Raw genomic sequence first — 19,495 nt, 5'->3', positions numbered from 1 at the left:
TCTTCAGCTCAGCCATACTTTCACCTAGAAACTCCATTTAAACTTTAAAATGGAGTACTCGGTAGTACTTGAGTGACAGCTGAGTTCAGTGACCTGTACCTAGTAGTTCTCAGTACTTGAGTCTCAGTACTACTCGCTAGTACTCGCTAGTACTCGGTAGTACTCTGTAGTACTTGAGTGGCAGCTGAGTTCAGTGACATGTACTGGGAAAAAGTTGAGTGCGAAGCACTCAACTGTTTGCAAGTACATAGTACCTACTAGTTCTCAGTACTTGAGTCTCAGTAGTACTCGGTGGTACTTGGTAGTACTCGGTAGTACTTGAGTGACAGCTGAGTTCAGTGACATGTACTGGGAAACAGTTGAGTGCGAAGCACTCAACTGTTTGACAATACATTGTACCTAGTAGTTCTCAGTACTTGAGACTCAGTAGTACTCGGTAGTACTTGGTAGTACTCGGTAGTACTTGAGTGACAGCTGAGTTCAGTGACATGTACTGGGAAACAGTTGAGTGCGAAGCACTCAACTGTTTGACAACTCATTGTACCTAGTAGTTCTCAGTACTTGAGACTCAGTAGTACTCGGTAGTACTTGGTAGTACTCGGTAGTACTCGCTAGTACTCGGTAGTACTTGAGTGACAGCTGAGTTCAGGGCATATTTTCACCTAGAAACTCCATTTAAACTTTAAAATGGAGACACGAGTGGTGTGCTCTGATTGGTGGACAGGAATGTACTAAGAACTACATTTAGTAGTGGGATATGTAGTTTTTTTAGTCAAACGTCTCCTTCTCGTCCATACTTTCACCTAGAAACTCCATTTAAACATTAAAATGGAGACACGAGTGGTGTGCTCTGATTGGTGGACAGGAATGTACTAAGAACTACATTTAGTAGTGGGATATGTAGTTTTTTAGTCAAACCTCTTCTGCTCGGGCATACTTTCACCTAGAAACTCCATTTAAACTTTAAAATGGAGACACGAGTGGTGTGCTCTGATTGGTGGACAGGAATGTACTAAGAACTACATTTAGTAGTGGGATATGTAGTTTTTTTAGTCAAACGTCTCCTTCTCGTCCATACTTTCACCTAGAAACTCCATTTAAACATTAAAATGGAGACACGAGTGGTGTGCTCTGATTGGTGGACAGGAATGTACTAAGAACTACATTTAGTACTGGGAAATGTAGTTTTTTTAGTCAAACGTCTTCTTCTCGTCCATACTTTCACCCAGAAACTCCATTTAAACTTTAAAATGGAGACACGAGTGGTGTGCTCTGATTGGTGGACAGGAATGTACTAAGAACTACATTTAGTAGTGGGATATGTAGTTTTTTTAGTCAAACGTCTCCTTCTCGTCCATACATAAAACAACTCCGTCTCGTTTGAAATCTCGAAGAATCTCATCGTAATGTACAATCCGGCAGTAGCCCCCGTGGCCCTTTCAAAATTTCCCGGCGGGGGAATTTTCTAGTTATTATTATTATTTTTCCTCCAAATTTCGAGTGCCTAAAACTTCTACAGCGATAAGAGTTGTAGGACAAGTGATATATCAAAACGTGTGGTTCGATCGGGATCGGCGTGCTATTGCTTTTCTTAGCCGAACACGAATTTTTCGCGACGTAAGTCGCGAAAAACCAACGAAATTTTCCCATTGAAATGAATGGGACGGGCGAAAAAAAAAGAGCAGAAATTGTAGCTTTTCAAACGCCTGCTACTCAGGCATACTTTCACCGAGAAACTCCATTTAAACTTTAAAACGTAGACACAAGTCTTGTGTCCTGGTGTGTCAATCCACGTTTCAATAGGTCATATAGTTTTTGACCAATCACTGTTCAACGACCATGATCGTTTTGGGAGAAATCATGAGTTTATAATGGGTGTGTATTGCGCGGAACCTTCTGGGCTAGAGTGCGTGACATCATCAGTTAGAGTGTGAGGGCTTCTCAGAGTTTTTTCCTTTCCAAACTCCTCCCGGCCACGATCTTCACTCTACAGACGTGATATTTTCCAATTTTGTAGACAAACTTGTCCTGTCTCTCACGATGTGCTCAAAATCTCTGTGAGTTTTACAGAATTTGAACTAGCAACCTCTAAGCGCGGCCAAGTCTCTTTTTTTCCTCATCCGCTCTAATGTTAATTTAGAAGCAGATTTTCAAAAGAAACCTGAAAGCAGCTCCATTTCTAACTCGCCCTAGCGTCCACATTTCTGACACTAGGAAAAAATAAAAGTCATCAGTGTCTTCAGCCGAGTCTTGTGGCGCTAACGGTGTGAAAATTTTGGCGATAGGAGTTTCGGTGTGAGCGTGGCAAGCTTTTGTTCGGACCCAACGCAGAGGGGGAATGGAGCGATAGAAAGACGCAGACAGAGGCTCCAAAGCAGTCATACACATGCAGCAAGGGCCGTTGCCATGGTGACAGCACTGTGGGGCACTGATCTTCATAACTGACAGCAGGTGTGCTCTGATTGGTGGACAAGAATGTACTAAAAACTACATTTATAGTGGGATATGTAGTTTTTTTAGTCAAACGTCTCCTTCTCGTCCATACTTTCACCTAGAAACTCCATTTAAACTTTAAAATGGAGAAAGGAGTGGTGTGCTCTGATTGGTGGACAGGAATGTAGTAAAAACTACATTTAGTAGTGGGATATGTAGTTTTTTTAGTCAAACCTCTTCTGCTCGGGCATATTTTCACCTAGAAACTCCATTTAAACTTTAAAATGGAGACACGAGTGGTGTGCTCTGATTGGTGGACAGGAATGTACTAAGAACTACATTTAGTAGTGGGATATGTAGTTTTTTTAGTCAAACGTCTCCTTCTCGTCCATACTTTCACCTAGAAACTCCATTTAAACATTAAAATGGAGACACGAGTGGTGTGCTCTGATTGGTGGACAGGAATGTACTAAGAACTACATTTAGTAGTGGGATATGTAGTTTTTTAGTCAAACCTCTTCTGCTCGGGCATACTTTCACCTAGAAACTCCATTTAAACTTTAAAATGGAGACACGAGTGGTGTGCTCTGATTGGTGGACAGGAATGTACTAAGAACTACATTTAGTAGTGGGATATGTAGTTTTTTTAGTCAAACGTCTCCTTCTCGTCCATACTTTCACCTAGAAACTCCATTTAAACATTAAAATGGAGACACGAGTGGTGTGCTCTGATTGGTGGACAGGAATGTACTAAGAACTACATTTAGTACTGGGAAATGTAGTTTTTTTAGTCAAACGTCTTCTTCTCGTCCATACTTTCACCCAGAAACTCCATTTAAACTTTAAAATGGAGACACGAGTGGTGTGCTCTGATTGGTGGACAGGAATGTACTAAGAACTACATTTAGTAGTGGGATATGTAGTTTTTTTAGTCAAACGTCTCCTTCTCGTCCATACATAAAACAACTCCGTCTCGTTTGAAATCTCGAAGAATCTCATCGTAATGTACAATCCGGCAGTAGCCCCCGTGGCCCTTTCAAAATTTCCCGGCGGGGGAATTTTCTAGTTAGGGCCACGGGGCAATCGCACCGAGCACTGGTCCCTACAGCTATAAGCTGAAGGGACCAGTGCTCGGGGCAAAGCCCCGAGCACTACTGCTATTCATAGGATTTTTTCCTACTTATTATTATTTTGCCTTTTCCGGACGAATTTCGAGTGCCTAAAACTTCTACAGCGATAAGAGTTGTAGGACAAGTGATATATCAAAGCGTGTGGTTCGATCGGGATCGGCGTGCTATTGCTTTTCTTAGCCGAACACAAATTTTTCGCGACGTAAGTCGCGAAAAACCAACGAAATTTTTCCCATTGAAATGAATGGGATGAGCGGAAAAAAAAAAGCAGAAAATGTCGTTTTTCAAACACCTGTTGCTCAGGCATACTTTCACCTAGAAACTCCATTTAAACTCTAAAACGTAGACACAAGTCTTGTGTCCTCGTGTGCCAATCCGTGTTTCAATAGGTCATATAGTTTCTGATCAATCACTGTTCAATGACCATGATTGTTTTGGGAGAAATCATGAGTTTATAATGGGTGTGTATTGCGCGGAACCTTCTGGGCTAGAGTGGGTGACATCATCGCTTAGAGTGTGAGGGCTTCTCAGATTTTTTTCCTTTCCAAACTCCTCCCGGCCACAATCTTCAATCTACAGACGTGATATTTTCCAATTTTGTAGAGAAACTTGTCCTGTCTCTCACGATGTGCTCAAAAACTCTGTGAGATTTACAGAATTTGAACTAGCAACCTCTAAGCACGGCCAAGTCCATTTTTTTCGTCATCCGCTCCAATGTTAATTGAGAAGCAGATTTTCAAAGAAACCTGAAACGAACAGCATTTCTAACTCGCGCTAGCGTCCACATTTCTGAGACTAGGAAAAAATAAAAGTCATCAGTGTCTTCAGCCGGGTCTTGTGGCGCTAACGGTGCAAACATTTTGGCAATAGGAGTTTTGGTGTGAGCGTGGCAAGCTTTTGTTCGGACCCAACGCAGAGGGGGAATGGAGCGATAGAAAGAAGCAGAGAGACGCTCCAAAGCAGTCATACACATGCAGCAAGGGGCCGTTGCCATGGTGACAGCACTGTGGGGCACTAATCTTCATAACTGACAGCAGGTGTGCTCTGATTGGTGGACAAGAATGTACTAAAAACTACATTTATAGTGGGATATGTAGTTTTTTTAGTCAAACGTCTCCTTCTCGTCCATACTTTCACCTAGAAACTCCATTTAAACTTTAAAATGGAGACACGAGTGGTGTGCTCTGATTGGTGGACAGGAATGTACTAAGAACTACATTTAGTAGTGGGAAATGTAGTTTTTTTAGTCAAACGTCTTCTTCTCGTCCATACTTTCACCCAGAAACTCCATTTAAACTTTAAAATGGAGACACGAGTGGTGTGCTCTGATTGGTGGACAGGAATGTACTAAAAACTACATTTAGTAGTGGGATATGTAGTTTTTTTAGTCAAACGTCTTCTTCTCGTCCATACTTTCACCTAGAAACTCCATTTAAACTTTAAAATGGAGACACGAGTGGTGTGCTCTGATTGGTGGACAGGAATGTACTAAGAACTACATTTAGTAGTGGGAAATGTAGTTTTTTTAGTCAAACGTCTTCTTCTCGTCCATACTTTCACCCAGAAACTCCATTTAAACTTTAAAATGGAGACACGAGTGGTGTGCTCTGATTGGTGGACAGGAATGTACTAAAAACTACATTTAGTAGTGGGATATGTAGTTTTTTTAGTCAAACGTCTTCTTCTCGTCCATACTTTCACCTAGAAACTCCATTTAAACTTTAAAATGGAGACAGGAGTGGTGTGCTCTGATTGGTGGACAGGAATGTAGTAAAAACTACATTTAGTAGTGGGATATGTAGTTTTTTTAGTCAAACCTCTTCTGCTCGGGCATACTTTCACCTAGAAACTCCATTTAAACTTTAAAATGGAGACACGAGTGGTGTGCTCTGATTGGTGGACAGGAATGTACTAAGAACTACATTTAGTAGTGGGATATGTAGTTTTTTTAGTCAAACGTCTCCTTCTCGTCCATACTTTCACCTAGAAACTCCATTTAAACATTAAAATGGAGACACGAGTGGTGTGCTCTGATTGGTGGACAGGAATGTACTAAGAACTACATTTAGTAGTGGGATATGTAGTTTTTTAGTCAAACCTCTTCTGCTCGGGCATACTTTCACCTAGAAACTCCGTTTAAACTTTAAAATGGAGACACGAGTGGTGTGCTCTGATTGGTGGACAGGAATGTACTAAGAACTACATTTAGTAGTGGGAAATGTAGTTTTTTTAGTCAAACGTCGTCTGCTCGGGCATACTTTCACCCAGAAACTCCATTTAAACTTTAAAATGGAGACACGAGTGATGTGCTCTGATTGGTGGACAGGAATGTACTAAGAACTACATTTAGTAGTGGGAAATGTAGTTTTTTTAGTCAAACGTCGTCTGCTCGGGCATACTTTCACCTAGAAACTCCGTTTAAACTTTAAAATGGAGACACGAGTGGTGTGCTCTGATTGGTGGACAGGAATGTACTAAGAACTACATTTAGTAGTGGGAAATGTAGTTTTTTTAGTCAAACGTCGTCTGCTCGGGCATACTTTCACCTAGAAACTCCATTTAAACTTTAAAATGGAAACACGAGTGGTGTGCTCTGATTGGTGGACAGTTTTTGAAGTACATCACAATACTCAAAACGGACTACTCTGACAGCTCAGTCAGCAAGCAGTCTCTGTATTTGCCTCTAAAACAACTCCGTCTCGTTTGAAATGTCGAAGAATCTCATCGTATTGTATATACACTCCGGCAGTAGCCCCCGTGGCCCTTTCAAAATTTCCCGGCGGGGGAATTTTCTAGTTTTTAGGGCCACGGGGCAATCGCACCGAGCACTGGCCCCTACAGCTATAAGCTGAAGGGACCAGTGCTCGGGGCGAAGCCCCGAGCACTACTGCTATTCATAGGATTTTTTCCTACTTATTATTATTTTGCCTTTTCCGGACGAATTTCGAGTGCCTAAAACTTCTACAGCGATAAGAGTTGTAGGACAAGTGATATATCAAAGCGTGTGGTTCGATCGGGATCGGCGTGCTATTGCTTTTCTTAGCCGAACACGAATTTTTCGCGACGTAAGTCGCCAAAAACCAACGAAATTTTTCCCATTGAAATGAATGGGATGAGCGGAAAAAAAAAAGCAGAAAATGTCGTTTTTCAAACACCTGCTACTCAGGCATACTTTCACCTAGAAACTCCATTTAAACTTTAAAACGTAGACACAAGTCTTGTGTCCTGGTGTGTCAATCCACGTTTCAATAGGTCATATAGTTTTTGACCAATCACTGTTCAATGACCATGAACGTTTTGGGAGAAATCATGAGTTTATAATGGGTGTGTATTGCGCGGAACCTTCTGGGCTAGAGTGGATGACATCATCGCTTAGAGTGTGAGGGCTTCTCAGACTTTTTTCCTTTCCAAACTCCTCCCGGCCACAATCTTCACTCTACAGACGTGATATTTTCCAATTTTGTAGAGAAACTTGTCCTGTCTCTCACAATGTGCTCAAAATCTCTGTGAGATTTACACAATTTGAACTAGCAACCTCTAAGCGCGGCCAAGTCAGGTTTTCTCGTCATCCGCTCCAATGTTAATTTAGAAGCAGATTTTCAAAGAAACCTGATCTGAACAGCATTTCTAACTCGCCCTAGCGTCCACATTTCTGACACTAGGAAAAAATAAAAGTCATCAGTGTCTTCAGCCGAGTCTTGTGGCGCTAACGGTGCGAAAATTTTGGCGATAGGAGTTTCGGTGTGAGCGTGGCATGCTTTTGTTCGGACCCATGCGCAGAGGGGGAATTGAGCGATAGAGAGAAGCGGAGAGACGCTCCAAAGCAGTCATACACACGCAGCAAGGGCCGTTGCCATGGTGACAGCACTGTGTGGCACTGATCTTCATAACTGACAGCAGGTGTGCTCTGATTGGAGGACAGGAATGTACTAAAACTACATTAGTAGTGGGATATGTAGTTTTTTTAGTCAAACCTCTTCAGCTCAGCCATACTTTCACCTAGAAACTCCATTTAAACTTTAAAATGGAGTACTCGGTAGTACTTGAGTGACAGCTGAGTTCAGTGACCTGTACCTAGTAGTTCTCAGTACTTGAGTCTCAGTACTACTCGCTAGTACTCGCTAGTACTCGGTAGTACTCTGTAGTACTTGAGTGGCAGCTGAGTTCAGTGACATGTACTGGGAAAAAGTTGAGTGCGAAGCACTCAACTGTTTGCAAGTACATAGTACCTACTAGTTCTCAGTACTTGAGTCTCAGTAGTACTCGGTGGTACTTGGTAGTACTCGGTAGTACTTGAGTGACAGCTGAGTTCAGTGACATGTACTGGGAAACAGTTGAGTGCGAAGCACTCAACTGTTTGACAACTCATTGTACCTAGTAGTTCTCAGTACTTGAGACTCAGTAGTACTCGGTAGTACTTGGTAGTACTCGGTAGTACTCGCTAGTACTCGGTAGTACTTGAGTGACAGCTGAGTTCAGGGCATATTTTCACCTAGAAACTCCATTTAAACTTTAAAATGGAGACACGAGTGGTGTGCTCTGATTGGTGGACAGGAATGTACTAAAAACTACATTTAGTAATGGGAAATGTAGTTTTTTTAGTCAAACGTCTTCTGCTCGTCCATACTTTCACCTAGAAACTCCGTTTAAACTTTAAAATGGAGACACGAGTGGTGTGCTCTGATTGGTGGACAGTAATGTACTAAAAACTACATTTAGTAATGGGAAATGTAGTTTTTACAGTCAAACTTCTTCTGCTCGGGCATACTTTCACCTAGAAACTCCATTTAAACTTTAAAATGGAGACACAAGCTGAGTGCTTTGATTGGTGGACAGGAATGTACTAAAAACTACATTTAGTAATGGGAAATGTAGTTTTTTTAGTCAAATGTCTTCTGCTCAGTCATACTTTCACCTAGAAACCCCATTTAAACTTTAAAATGGAGACACGAGTGGTGTGCTCTGATTGGTGGACAGGAATGTACTAAGAACTACATTTAGTAGTGGGATATGTAGTTTTTTTAGTCAAACGTCTCCTTCTCGTCCATACTTTCACCTAGAAACTCCATTTAAACTTTAAAATGGAGACACGAGTGGTGTGCTCTGATTGGTGGACAGGAATGTACTAAGGACTACATTTAGTACTGGGAAATGTAGTTTTTTTAGTCAAACGTCTTCTTCTCGTACATACTTTCACCCAGAAACTCCATTTAAACTTTAAAATGGAGACACGAGTGGTGTGCTCTGATTGGTGGACAGGAATGTACTAAGAACTACATTTAGTAGTGGGATATGTAGTTTTTTTAGTCAAACGTCTCCTTCTCGTCCATACATAAAACAACTCCGTCTCGTTTGAAATCTCGAAGAATCTCATCGTAATGTACAATCCGGCAGTAGCCCCCGTGGCCCTTTCAAAATTTCCCGGCGGGGGAATTTTCTAGTTATTATTATTATTATTTTTCCTCCAAATTTCGAGTGCCTAAAACTTCTACAGCGATAAGAGTTGTAGGACAAGTGATATATCAAAACGTGTGGTTCGATCGGGATCGGCGTGCTATTGCTTTTCTTAGCCGAACACGAATTTTTCGCGACGTAAGTCGCGAAAAACCAACGAAATTTTCCCATTGAAATGAATGGGACGGGCGAAAAAAAAAGAGCAGAAATTGTAGCTTTTCAAACGCCTGCTACTCAGGCATACTTTCACCGAGAAACTCCATTTAAACTTTAAAACGTAGACACAAGTCTTGTGTCCTGGTGTGTCAATCCACGTTTCAATAGGTCATATAGTTTTTGACCAATCACTGTTCAACGACCATGATCGTTTTGGGAGAAATCATGAGTTTATAATGGGTGTGTATTGCGCGGAACCTTCTGGGCTAGAGTGCGTGACATCATCAGTTAGAGTGTGAGGGCTTCTCAGAGTTTTTTCCTTTCCAAACTCCTCCCGGCCACGATCTTCACTCTACAGACGTGATATTTTCCAATTTTGTAGACAAACTTGTCCTGTCTCTCACGATGTGCTCAAAATCTCTGTGAGTTTTACAGAATTTGAACTAGCAACCTCTAAGCGCGGCCAAGTCTCTTTTTTTCCTCATCCGCTCTAATGTTAATTTAGAAGCAGATTTTCAAAAGAAACCTGAAAGCAGCTCCATTTCTAACTCGCCCTAGCGTCCACATTTCTGACACTAGGAAAAAATAAAAGTCATCAGTGTCTTCAGCCGAGTCTTGTGGCGCTAACGGTGTGAAAATTTTGGCGATAGGAGTTTCGGTGTGAGCGTGGCAAGCTTTTGTTCGGACCCAACGCAGAGGGGGAATGGAGCGATAGAAAGACGCAGACAGAGGCTCCAAAGCAGTCATACACATGCAGCAAGGGCCGTTGCCATGGTGACAGCACTGTGGGGCACTGATCTTCATAACTGACAGCAGGTGTGCTCTGATTGGTGGACAAGAATGTACTAAAAACTACATTTATAGTGGGATATGTAGTTTTTTTAGTCAAACGTCTCCTTCTCGTCCATACTTTCACCTAGAAACTCCATTTAAACTTTAAAATGGAGAAAGGAGTGGTGTGCTCTGATTGGTGGACAGGAATGTAGTAAAAACTACATTTAGTAGTGGGATATGTAGTTTTTTTAGTCAAACCTCTTCTGCTCGGGCATACTTTCACCTAGAAACTCCATTTAAACTTTAAAATGGAGACACGAGTGGTGTGCTCTGATTGGTGGACAGGAATGTACTAAGAACTACATTTAGTAGTGGGATATGTAGTTTTTTTAGTCAAACGTCTCCTTCTCGTCCATACTTTCACCTAGAAACTCCATTTAAACATTAAAATGGAGACACGAGTGGTGTGCTCTGATTGGTGGACAGGAATGTACTAAGAACTACATTTAGTAGTGGGATATGTAGTTTTTTAGTCAAACCTCTTCTGCTCGGGCATACTTTCACCTAGAAACTCCATTTAAACTTTAAAATGGAGACACGAGTGGTGTGCTCTGATTGGTGGACAGGAATGTACTAAGAACTACATTTAGTAGTGGGATATGTAGTTTTTTTAGTCAAACGTCTCCTTCTCGTCCATACTTTCACCTAGAAACTCCATTTAAACATTAAAATGGAGACACGAGTGGTGTGCTCTGATTGGTGGACAGGAATGTACTAAGAACTACATTTAGTACTGGGAAATGTAGTTTTTTTAGTCAAACGTCTTCTTCTCGTCCATACTTTCACCCAGAAACTCCATTTAAACTTTAAAATGGAGACACGAGTGGTGTGCTCTGATTGGTGGACAGGAATGTACTAAGAACTACATTTAGTAGTGGGATATGTAGTTTTTTTAGTCAAACGTCTCCTTCTCGTCCATACATAAAACAACTCCGTCTCGTTTGAAATCTCGAAGAATCTCATCGTAATGTACAATCCGGCAGTAGCCCCCGTGGCCCTTTCAAAATTTCCCGGCGGGGGAATTTTCTAGTTATTATTATTATTATTATTATTATTATTATTATTAGGGCCACGGGGCAATCGCACCAAGCACTGGCCCCTACAGCTATGAAATAGCTGAGGGGACCAGTGCTCGGGGCCTGTGGATTTTTTCCTAGTTTTTATTTTTCATCTTCCGGACGAATTTCGATGGGCTACTAGTCCTAGAGCTTTAGGAGTTGTAGGACAAATTATATATCAAAACGTGCGGTTCGATCGGGATCGGCGTGCTATTGCTTTTGTTAGACGTAAGTCGCGAAAAACCACAGAAAATTTCCCATTGAAATGAATGGGACGGGTGAAAAAAAAGGAGCAGTCATTGTAGCTTTTCAAACGTCTGCTGCTCAGGCATACTTTCACCTAGAAACTCTATTTAAACTTTAAAATGTAGACACAAGTCTTGTGTATTGGTGTGTCAATCCACGTTTCAATAGGTCATATATTCTTTGATCAATTACTGTTCAATGACAATGATCGTTTTGGGAGAAATCATGAGATTATAATGGGTGTGTATTGCGCGGAACATTCTGGGTTAGAGTGGATGACATCATCGCTTAGAGTGTGAGGGCTCCTCGAAATACTTCAGATTTTTTTCCTTTCCAAACTCCTCCCAGACACAATTTTCACTCTAAACACGTGATATTTTCCAATTTTGTAGACAAACTTGTCCTGTCTCTCACAATGTGCTGTGAGATTTACAGAATTTGAACTAGCAACCTCTAAGCGCGGCCACATCTGTTTTTCTCCCCATTCAATCCAATGCAAATCGAGAAAAGGATTTTCAAAGAAACGCTGAAACTCACACATTTCTAACTCGCCCTAGTGTCCACATTTCTGACACTGGGAAAAAATAAAAGTGATCAGTGTCTTCAGCCGAGTCTTGTGGCGCTAACGGTGTGAAGATTTTGGCGATTTTTGTTTTTGTCAAACATCTTCTGCTCAGTCATACTTTCACCTAGAAACTCCATTTAAACTTTAAAATGGAGACACAAGTCTGTCTATTTCTCTCTGTCTCACTCAGAAGTGACAGCAGGTGCGCTCTGATTGGCCGATAGGAGCAGTCATTGGGAGTTGTAGTTTTTCAAGCAATACATAGTAGTTAGTAATTCTCAGTACTCAAGTCTCAGTAGTACTCGGTAGTACAGAGTACTTGAGTGAGCTCGGTGACATGCTTCGCACTCAACTGTTTGCCAGTACATAGTACCTATAGTTCTCAGTATTTGAGTCTCAGTAGTACTCGGTAGTACTGAGTACTTGAGTGACAGCTGAGCTCGGTGACATCTATCAAACTCATCAAACTCATCAAATACACAATCCAACAACTCAAACGCTTTTGTGGACAAGTTGTGACCTGCACACGCTATGTGATAATAATGTAACGTTACGAGACGGAGCCATTTTAGAGGAAAATTCATGCAAAACTGCTGATACACGTTCCTTTCAGGGACAGTTTTTCAGCAAGCAGTCTCTGTATTTGCCTCGAAAACAACTCCGTCTCGTTTGAAATCTCGAAGAATCTCATCGTATTGTATATACACTCCGGCAGTAGCCCCCGTGGCCCTTTCAAAATTTCCCACGGGGGAATTTTCTAGTTATTATTATAGTGCTTATGTGATCTGTGATCAACCCTTCTTGTGAATTCAAACCACAGCAATCCTGACCTGAAACCTGAAAGCTGTGTGACGTGCATCTGATACTCACATCCTTGAGCTGATATTTCTCTGAGGAGGAAGAAAAGAGAAAATTACTGACCGATTCCAAATCAGACTTTAAAAGACTTGGTTGGTTTTGAACAAAACAATATAAATAAATAATTAGAAAATAACATTATATTCTTCTTCTTTATGACATCCTTAAAATCAATAACAGATTCATTAACACTCTACTCACTCAATGCAGAAGCCATACAACAAATACTTCCTTTGATAAGATTATAATGTGAAAATTGTGTCAAACTATTTAATTTGATATACATTGTGTACCAATCCACAATAATATTGCACAATAAACACGGCACCCAGTAGGCTGATTATACCAATAACTGTCAATTATTCAACCATTCCTCATGGTCATTCATGTACAATAACAAAATTTCATATATTCTATTATACAATAATGTGAACTCAACTACTCAGTCTGTCCTTGATTACATTTTTAAATAGTAGTATTTTTTTAATATCTGTTATTTATTACATTCTGTTTTGCCTCTTGTTGTTGCACTATCCTCTTTGCTGCTGTAATCCTGTAAATGTCCGCGCCGTGGGACTAATAAAGGTTTATCTTATCGTAACAGAGGTGCTGATTAAAGTCAACAGCAAAATGTGATTATTTGGCCTACATGTACCGTATTTTACTGTACATTGTACTTATATTTAAAAAAGAATTACACCAAATTACTTCCAGTGACATCACAAAAATCAAAGAGTCTGGATTCAATTGGCTGATGCTGCATGTTATTGCTTTGCTGACCTTTTTATTTATTTTATAACATTTTTCATGGGCGGTTAAATAAAGTTTTAAAGGAGTCATCACCAGGAAATCGCAATTTCTCTTGTTAAAACATGCATATCTGTGTTTGACCTCAGTTGAAACTTGCCTGAAAGGCTGGAGTTTGAAAGTGGCGCCGTTTTTTCGCTTCTGCTCCTTTACCGAACAGGAATAGCACACAAGGGTGTGCATTCCTAAAGCACGAGATTTTGATTCTGCGCCTACGGTGACGTCACCGTGGAGGCTACTTGCATAAGCCCACCCCTCTTTCACCACCCAACCCCCCCCCCCGTCCGCTACCTGACGTCCTGCTGTAAACGTGTCTCTTCAACCGTCTCTGGCTCTTCACTCTCCGGTTCGGGTTCCGACTCTGGTTCGTACATAAATGCCTGAATTCCGTAAGGTTCGTCATTTAGTGTGTGCGCCATGACAGGGTGCTGTTTATGTTTTGGAGTCTGCATGCAGGCAAGCCCCCCCGGCTCTGTCCTTCCTGCGGCGAATCAACGCGCGCCTCATTACATATTATACAATGCACATCCGGACCAGTCAAAACCTCGCGCGTAATCTCGCGTGATAAAATCGCGGTACGAAAAAGGGTCAGAACAAGCTCAATGTTTGATTAAATTTTTTTTTTTTTTTTCTAATAAGTTTTACGAATTGATCCAAAGCGATCCAAGGGGGGCTGGATACGTATAAAACCAGGTTATGACTCCTTTAACCACTTTCTTTGTTACCATGAATTCTAAAATATATTTCTATTTTTCTCTCTGACCTTTGACTCCTGAGTTGAACATTCCCGTCACCAGATCAGTCCTGTTCATGTCCCTTAAAATGTCGATGGTCACCTCCCAAGACAGCAAACCACAGATCTCCACCATCTGTTCCACCAGTAGGTCTGCACTGTACGATGTTTCCCAGTTCATGTGTCGGACCCTCTTCATAAAGAGCGTTAGCTTCAGCAACCACTTGAATTTCTTCAGCTCCTCCTCACTCAAAGTCTTCACTGTTTCCAAAAGAATCCGTTTCAAATCCTGTGTAAATGTGTAATTTCCCAATTGGGACGGTTAAAGATTAATTTATTTGCATTTTGTCAGTTATAGACGTCGAGTGTAAATGTTATAAGATTCGTTTTTCCTGCATGATCACTCAAGACAATGATACACTAATATCTTCTACTGATTTCATTTTCTTTTAAAAGTATTAAGTGTTTTTATTTCTTAACATCAAAGTCAAATATGAGTCCCTCCATCCTTTAATTCATGTTAATTAATAACTCCTTTCTGATCTCAACGCATCATGTTTCTGTAACAGGAGCTCAAAGAAATGGTTTTCTCTCTTTTCCATCATAACATTATTACTTAAGAGCTCAACATTAACAGTGAGAGGCAATTTAAGAAACTCACTGTTTGGTTTGTTTTATCATTTATGATGATTTAAAATGTAAAATATAGTCATACTCACGTTCAGCGACAGTGTAAGTTGATGTTCATCCACAAAGTGTTGCTCTGAGGAGAAAAGACATTAAATAACTCAGACAATTCAAATCTAATTGAATCACTAATTGTTATAAGAATTTTGTATAACCTCATGTCTTAAAGTTTTCTTTGTTCAGGTTACAGCTTTTTGTGTTGAACTGTTTATTACTTTAGTATCCCCATGGCTGACCTAAATGTTATCAGAGGCCTGGTAGTCATGATGTCTTGTTCTACATGAAGGTTAACTGTCAGTGACGCGTTATCTCCTGTGCCTTTAAAAGACTCAAGTCACAACAGTGATTTGAGCACTTCCTCTGTAGCATCCACACGTTGTTGCATTGTAACTGCTCCTCTTGTACAAGATTAAAGTCAGACGTCGACTTTACTTCTGTCTCTGATCTCCTCCTTGGGTGAATTTATTCGTTTACAGGCAAATTCTTTTAACACTAATAATCACTTTTAATGAGACACAGTTGCTTCAAAAGAAAAGGAAACAATTTCAGTACAAAACACAGAACTCAATCAGATTTACCTTTTTTTCATTATGAACTATATAAAGTATTTATTAGACACATGATTATGTTGTTTTTGTTTTAATCTTTACAATCGCACCATTTATACTGGACTTTGTGGCATAACGCCGCCACCACGCCTCCATTCTGTCTCTGTACCTTTGACACCAAAAAGAAAGAAGGAGTGATCATCCTGCAACGAGAAGGCGGAGTAAAGGGGCTTATGTCTTACCTGTGAGTCCTGAACTGAGCTTTGGTAACCTCTGTATCAGATCTGTCCTGTTCATTTGTTTAAAAGCCTCCGCGGTTAACTCCACAGACTGTTGGCCGTAGAACTCCATCATCAGATACACGGTTATCCTTCTGTCTTTCTTATAACTGTCTCTCATCATAAATGGGAAGGATCGGAGGTTCTTCTGATGGACAATCGACATCAGGAACCTCGTGAATCTCTCAAACATCAGATCATCCAAATCATTCAGGGTTTCCAAAATCAGCTGTTGAACAGCTACTCTTGTCGCTACCTGAAAAATAATACGTTCATTAAATAAATATGTAGTCCATGAATGAACCTGCATTAGGTGAATGAAAGCTGTGTTGTACTCAGTCAGACAGATGTTACATTACTCACTTTCCTGATCAATCCAGACCGGTGTTCACCTGAGTCTTGCTCTGAGGGGAAAAGTGGTAAAAGTCATTGATTCAACATTTTGGGGATTTTGACATGTTTTTGTCTTTATTGTTATTACTTTTGGGTCCTGAGCTGCTGTCTGACAGCCTCTGCACCAGATCAGTCCTGTTGATCTTCTCCAAAACCTCCTTGGTCTTATTCACAGCCTCTTCGTTGTAGTGCAACACCGTTAGAAACACCATGTCCTGATGTCCTGTTATCTTAAACATCATGGATGGGAGCCCAAATTGACGTCGGAAGTCAGTTTGAGACAAGAGGACCTCCTTGAAATTCCAAAGCTCCCCGTCACTCAAATCAGCCAGCGTTTCCAAAAGCAGCTCTATAAAAGACGCCGCCGTCTCCACCTGGAAAATTCAAAGGAAATGTTCATGAAGCAAAAGTCAAATTTCTCTGCTGGGATGATTATAGATTTTACTCTTTAAATATCATCAATGTCTGTTTTAGAAACATGGATGTGGAGAACATCATCCAAACTTCACAAGATAGTGGAACAACTGATGTTTGTCCACTTGACTGGTTACTGATGTAGATGTACATATTTCTTTGGCAACTTCTCTTTTATAACTACTGTATTTCTGTTAACGGGTTCCTGACTTTTATTTTATTACCTGCTTAAAGGATCATACCAGTGTTACTACATGTCACTGTCCATCAACAACATCGGTCATCTGTTTACAGTTTGTTTACATTTTGTTCATATTCAATAAACGTTACAGAATTTACCTGAAAATGTCAAGTTTAGTTAAAACCCACCTCGTAGTTAAAATCCTCCTTCTAGCTTGAAATTCAGTTCTTGTAAGGAACTATTTTCCCAGGCGTAATAACGTTCAGCCCAACGGCTGTCTTTGCTCTGTTGTGATTGACAACAGTACCAGAACCTTTATTATATACAGTACCAGTTCTATTATTGATGAATCTGTCGATTCTTCCCTTCATTTATTAACTTTAGTTATATAATTTGGTCTATAATATTTCAGAAAATGGTTAAAGGTACCCATCACAATTCCCTTACATCTACATTGATATCTTCAAATGTTTTGTCTGACCAACAGCCCAAAACCCAAAGAGATGCAGTTAATGATCTAAAACAGAGAAAAGATCAATCAATGTAGACGAATCCATTGTTTTAGAATCCAAGTCAGACGTTACATCACTCACCTTCTGGATCAGCACAGGACAATGTTCATCCACACAGTATCGCTCTGAAGAGAGAGGAAATGTAAAATGATCACATAATCACTGTCAGAATAGAAGAATTAGAATGTTACATGTCAATGCAAAATACACTGAAAATCTCCTTATTAATATCATAAAGATCAATTACCGGTTTCACCTGATAAACGTCTCAAATGCTCTCGCTGCACTTAATTCTTCCTATAGATTTACATTCAGACTGAGACTTCTAACTCTTTATAATAATCTTTTTTAATTATTAGATTACATCAACCTCCCAGTACGAACACCTGAATAGCCTTTGTTTGAATCATTAGGTCCTTAATCAGAGGTGGGAAGTAAACTTAAGTAGAATTTTCAGGTATCTGTACTTTAGTATTTATTTCATGGACAACGTTTTACTGTTACTCCCTACATTTTAAACATATCTGTACTTTTTCTCCACTATCTCTTCATAGCAAATCGTTGTTTGCTGCAGTATAAATGTCTTAATGTCATGCGGATCCTTTAAGGGCTAGTTTTTGGTCTTTTACCTTTTGGTCTGCTGTCTGACAACCTCTGTACCGGAGCAAATCACTTCATATTCTCTCAAACCTCCCTGATCGTCTCACAGACTGTCGGCTGCAGGTTAACACCATAAAAAGCCCGTGTCCTGTATTTCTGTTGTCTCCATCTATGGAATGTCTGTGGAACGTTTGTGGAGGTCGGTTTCACTGAGAATCTTCTTGAAGCTCTTGATTTTCTGACTCAAATCAGCCAGCGTTTCCAAGCTCTATAACAGACGCCATCGTCTCCACCTGGTCAATTCAAAGGGAACTTTCATGGGCCAAACGTGCAAGGCCAGACAAGTGTCAATCAAACTTTGGTACACGCCCCCAGAGACGAATAGACCAATCAGGCTTATCTGATCCGTCCTTATGGGACTTTTACTGTGCAGGAACAACGTGAGTCTACTTTAGCTGACGTACTTTCCCTTTTCTTACGTAACACTGTACAATATCAACGAGATATGTTTGCATAGTTCCGCCCTGACATTCGGTTCGGAGCTTCAAATCACTCATTCATGTTTAGTCTTTCCTGTTTTATTTTGTCACTCCTCTCTCCCCTCGGTTCAGATCACTTCACTTCCTGGCTTGTGTGATTTCCTGCGGACGTCGTCGTGGTGACGTCACCCGTTGGTGTGTGGACTACGGTTCTGAAGCCTCGAGGTCAGCATTTTGGCCGTAGCCATCTTGGAGGTTTTGCAACCAGTGAACGGACGTGACCATATTTGGACTGAGGCGGAACGACGGGTGGATCTGAAGAGGGGAAGAGCGTCACCCTGAAAGGTATTTGCTGAGAAGACGTCATATTACCTCCCATCACTAAACCTTCCACCATGAAATCAACCTTAGGAACTGCAACAGAAGACTTACATACAGAGCTCTCAAATGCTTTCGCTGCACTTCATATGTCATATATATTATATTCAGACAGAAACGTCTGTAAGTCAGGTTTTAAATATTTGATTAAATCAACGTCCCCGTACGAAACACAAAGCCAGGAGACATTTAGCTTAGCTTAGCATAAAGACTGGAGGCACAGGAGAACAACTCGTCCCTCCAAAGTTTGTTTTTATTGTACCAATTCAACAAGATTTTGCGTCTTACTGAGGTTGGAAGGTTTTTAAACTTTGGACTGAGCCAGGCGAACGGTTAAATTAGGAGTTTTTTTTCAAATTAAGATTCTGGGTTTCCAGACAATCTGATCAGCGACTGATCACAGACAGCCTGAAAGGCATTTGGTGTGAAGACGTCATATTACCTCCATGTTCATCTTCCTCCTCGGTATCAACACCAGGAACTCCTGTCGAGGGTCCCGTAGCTGAAACAGATTCATGGAAAATTAAAATTGCTTATGTCTACTCACACTTCAACACACACAGACACACACACACACACACACACACACACACACACACACACACACACACACACACAAATAGACTTACATAGGTTCAGACTTCTCAAATGCTCTTGCTGCACTTAATGTACTCGAATACATCTTCCTGGCTTTAAAACAGATTTTTTTGTTTTAAGTGAAAAAGACCTTCAAGGATAAGACTGATGTTAT

The 19,495-nt window shown here is 40.6% G+C and overlaps 1 protein-coding gene across 1 annotated transcript in view; it reads right to left on the bottom strand.

Annotated features, from left to right (window-relative positions):
* LOC311025004 (NACHT, LRR and PYD domains-containing protein 1b allele 5-like) overlaps positions 1-16,015 on the bottom strand; it is a 174,164-nt gene extending 158,149 nt beyond the window's left edge. Inside the window, exons 1-4 of the mRNA XM_084027661.1 lie at positions 15,752-16,015; positions 14,994-15,037; positions 14,305-14,563; positions 12,747-12,766 (exon numbers count right to left, since the gene is read on the bottom strand). Coding sequence (XP_083883787.1) covers positions 12,747-12,766; positions 14,305-14,563; positions 14,994-15,037; positions 15,752-15,980 — 552 coding nt within the window. The 5' untranslated portion in view covers positions 15,981-16,015. The remainder of the gene's footprint in view (positions 1-12,746; positions 12,767-14,304; positions 14,564-14,993; positions 15,038-15,751) is intronic.
* Between the last annotated feature and the right edge of the window lie 3,480 nt (positions 16,016-19,495).

Source organism: Eutrigla gurnardus (assembly GCF_963514095.1).
Source record: "Eutrigla gurnardus genome assembly, chromosome: 14".
In the NCBI taxonomy this organism is placed as follows: domain Eukaryota; kingdom Metazoa; phylum Chordata; class Actinopteri; order Perciformes; family Triglidae; genus Eutrigla; species Eutrigla gurnardus.
This window is presented reverse-complemented; position numbering and strand designations above follow the sequence as displayed.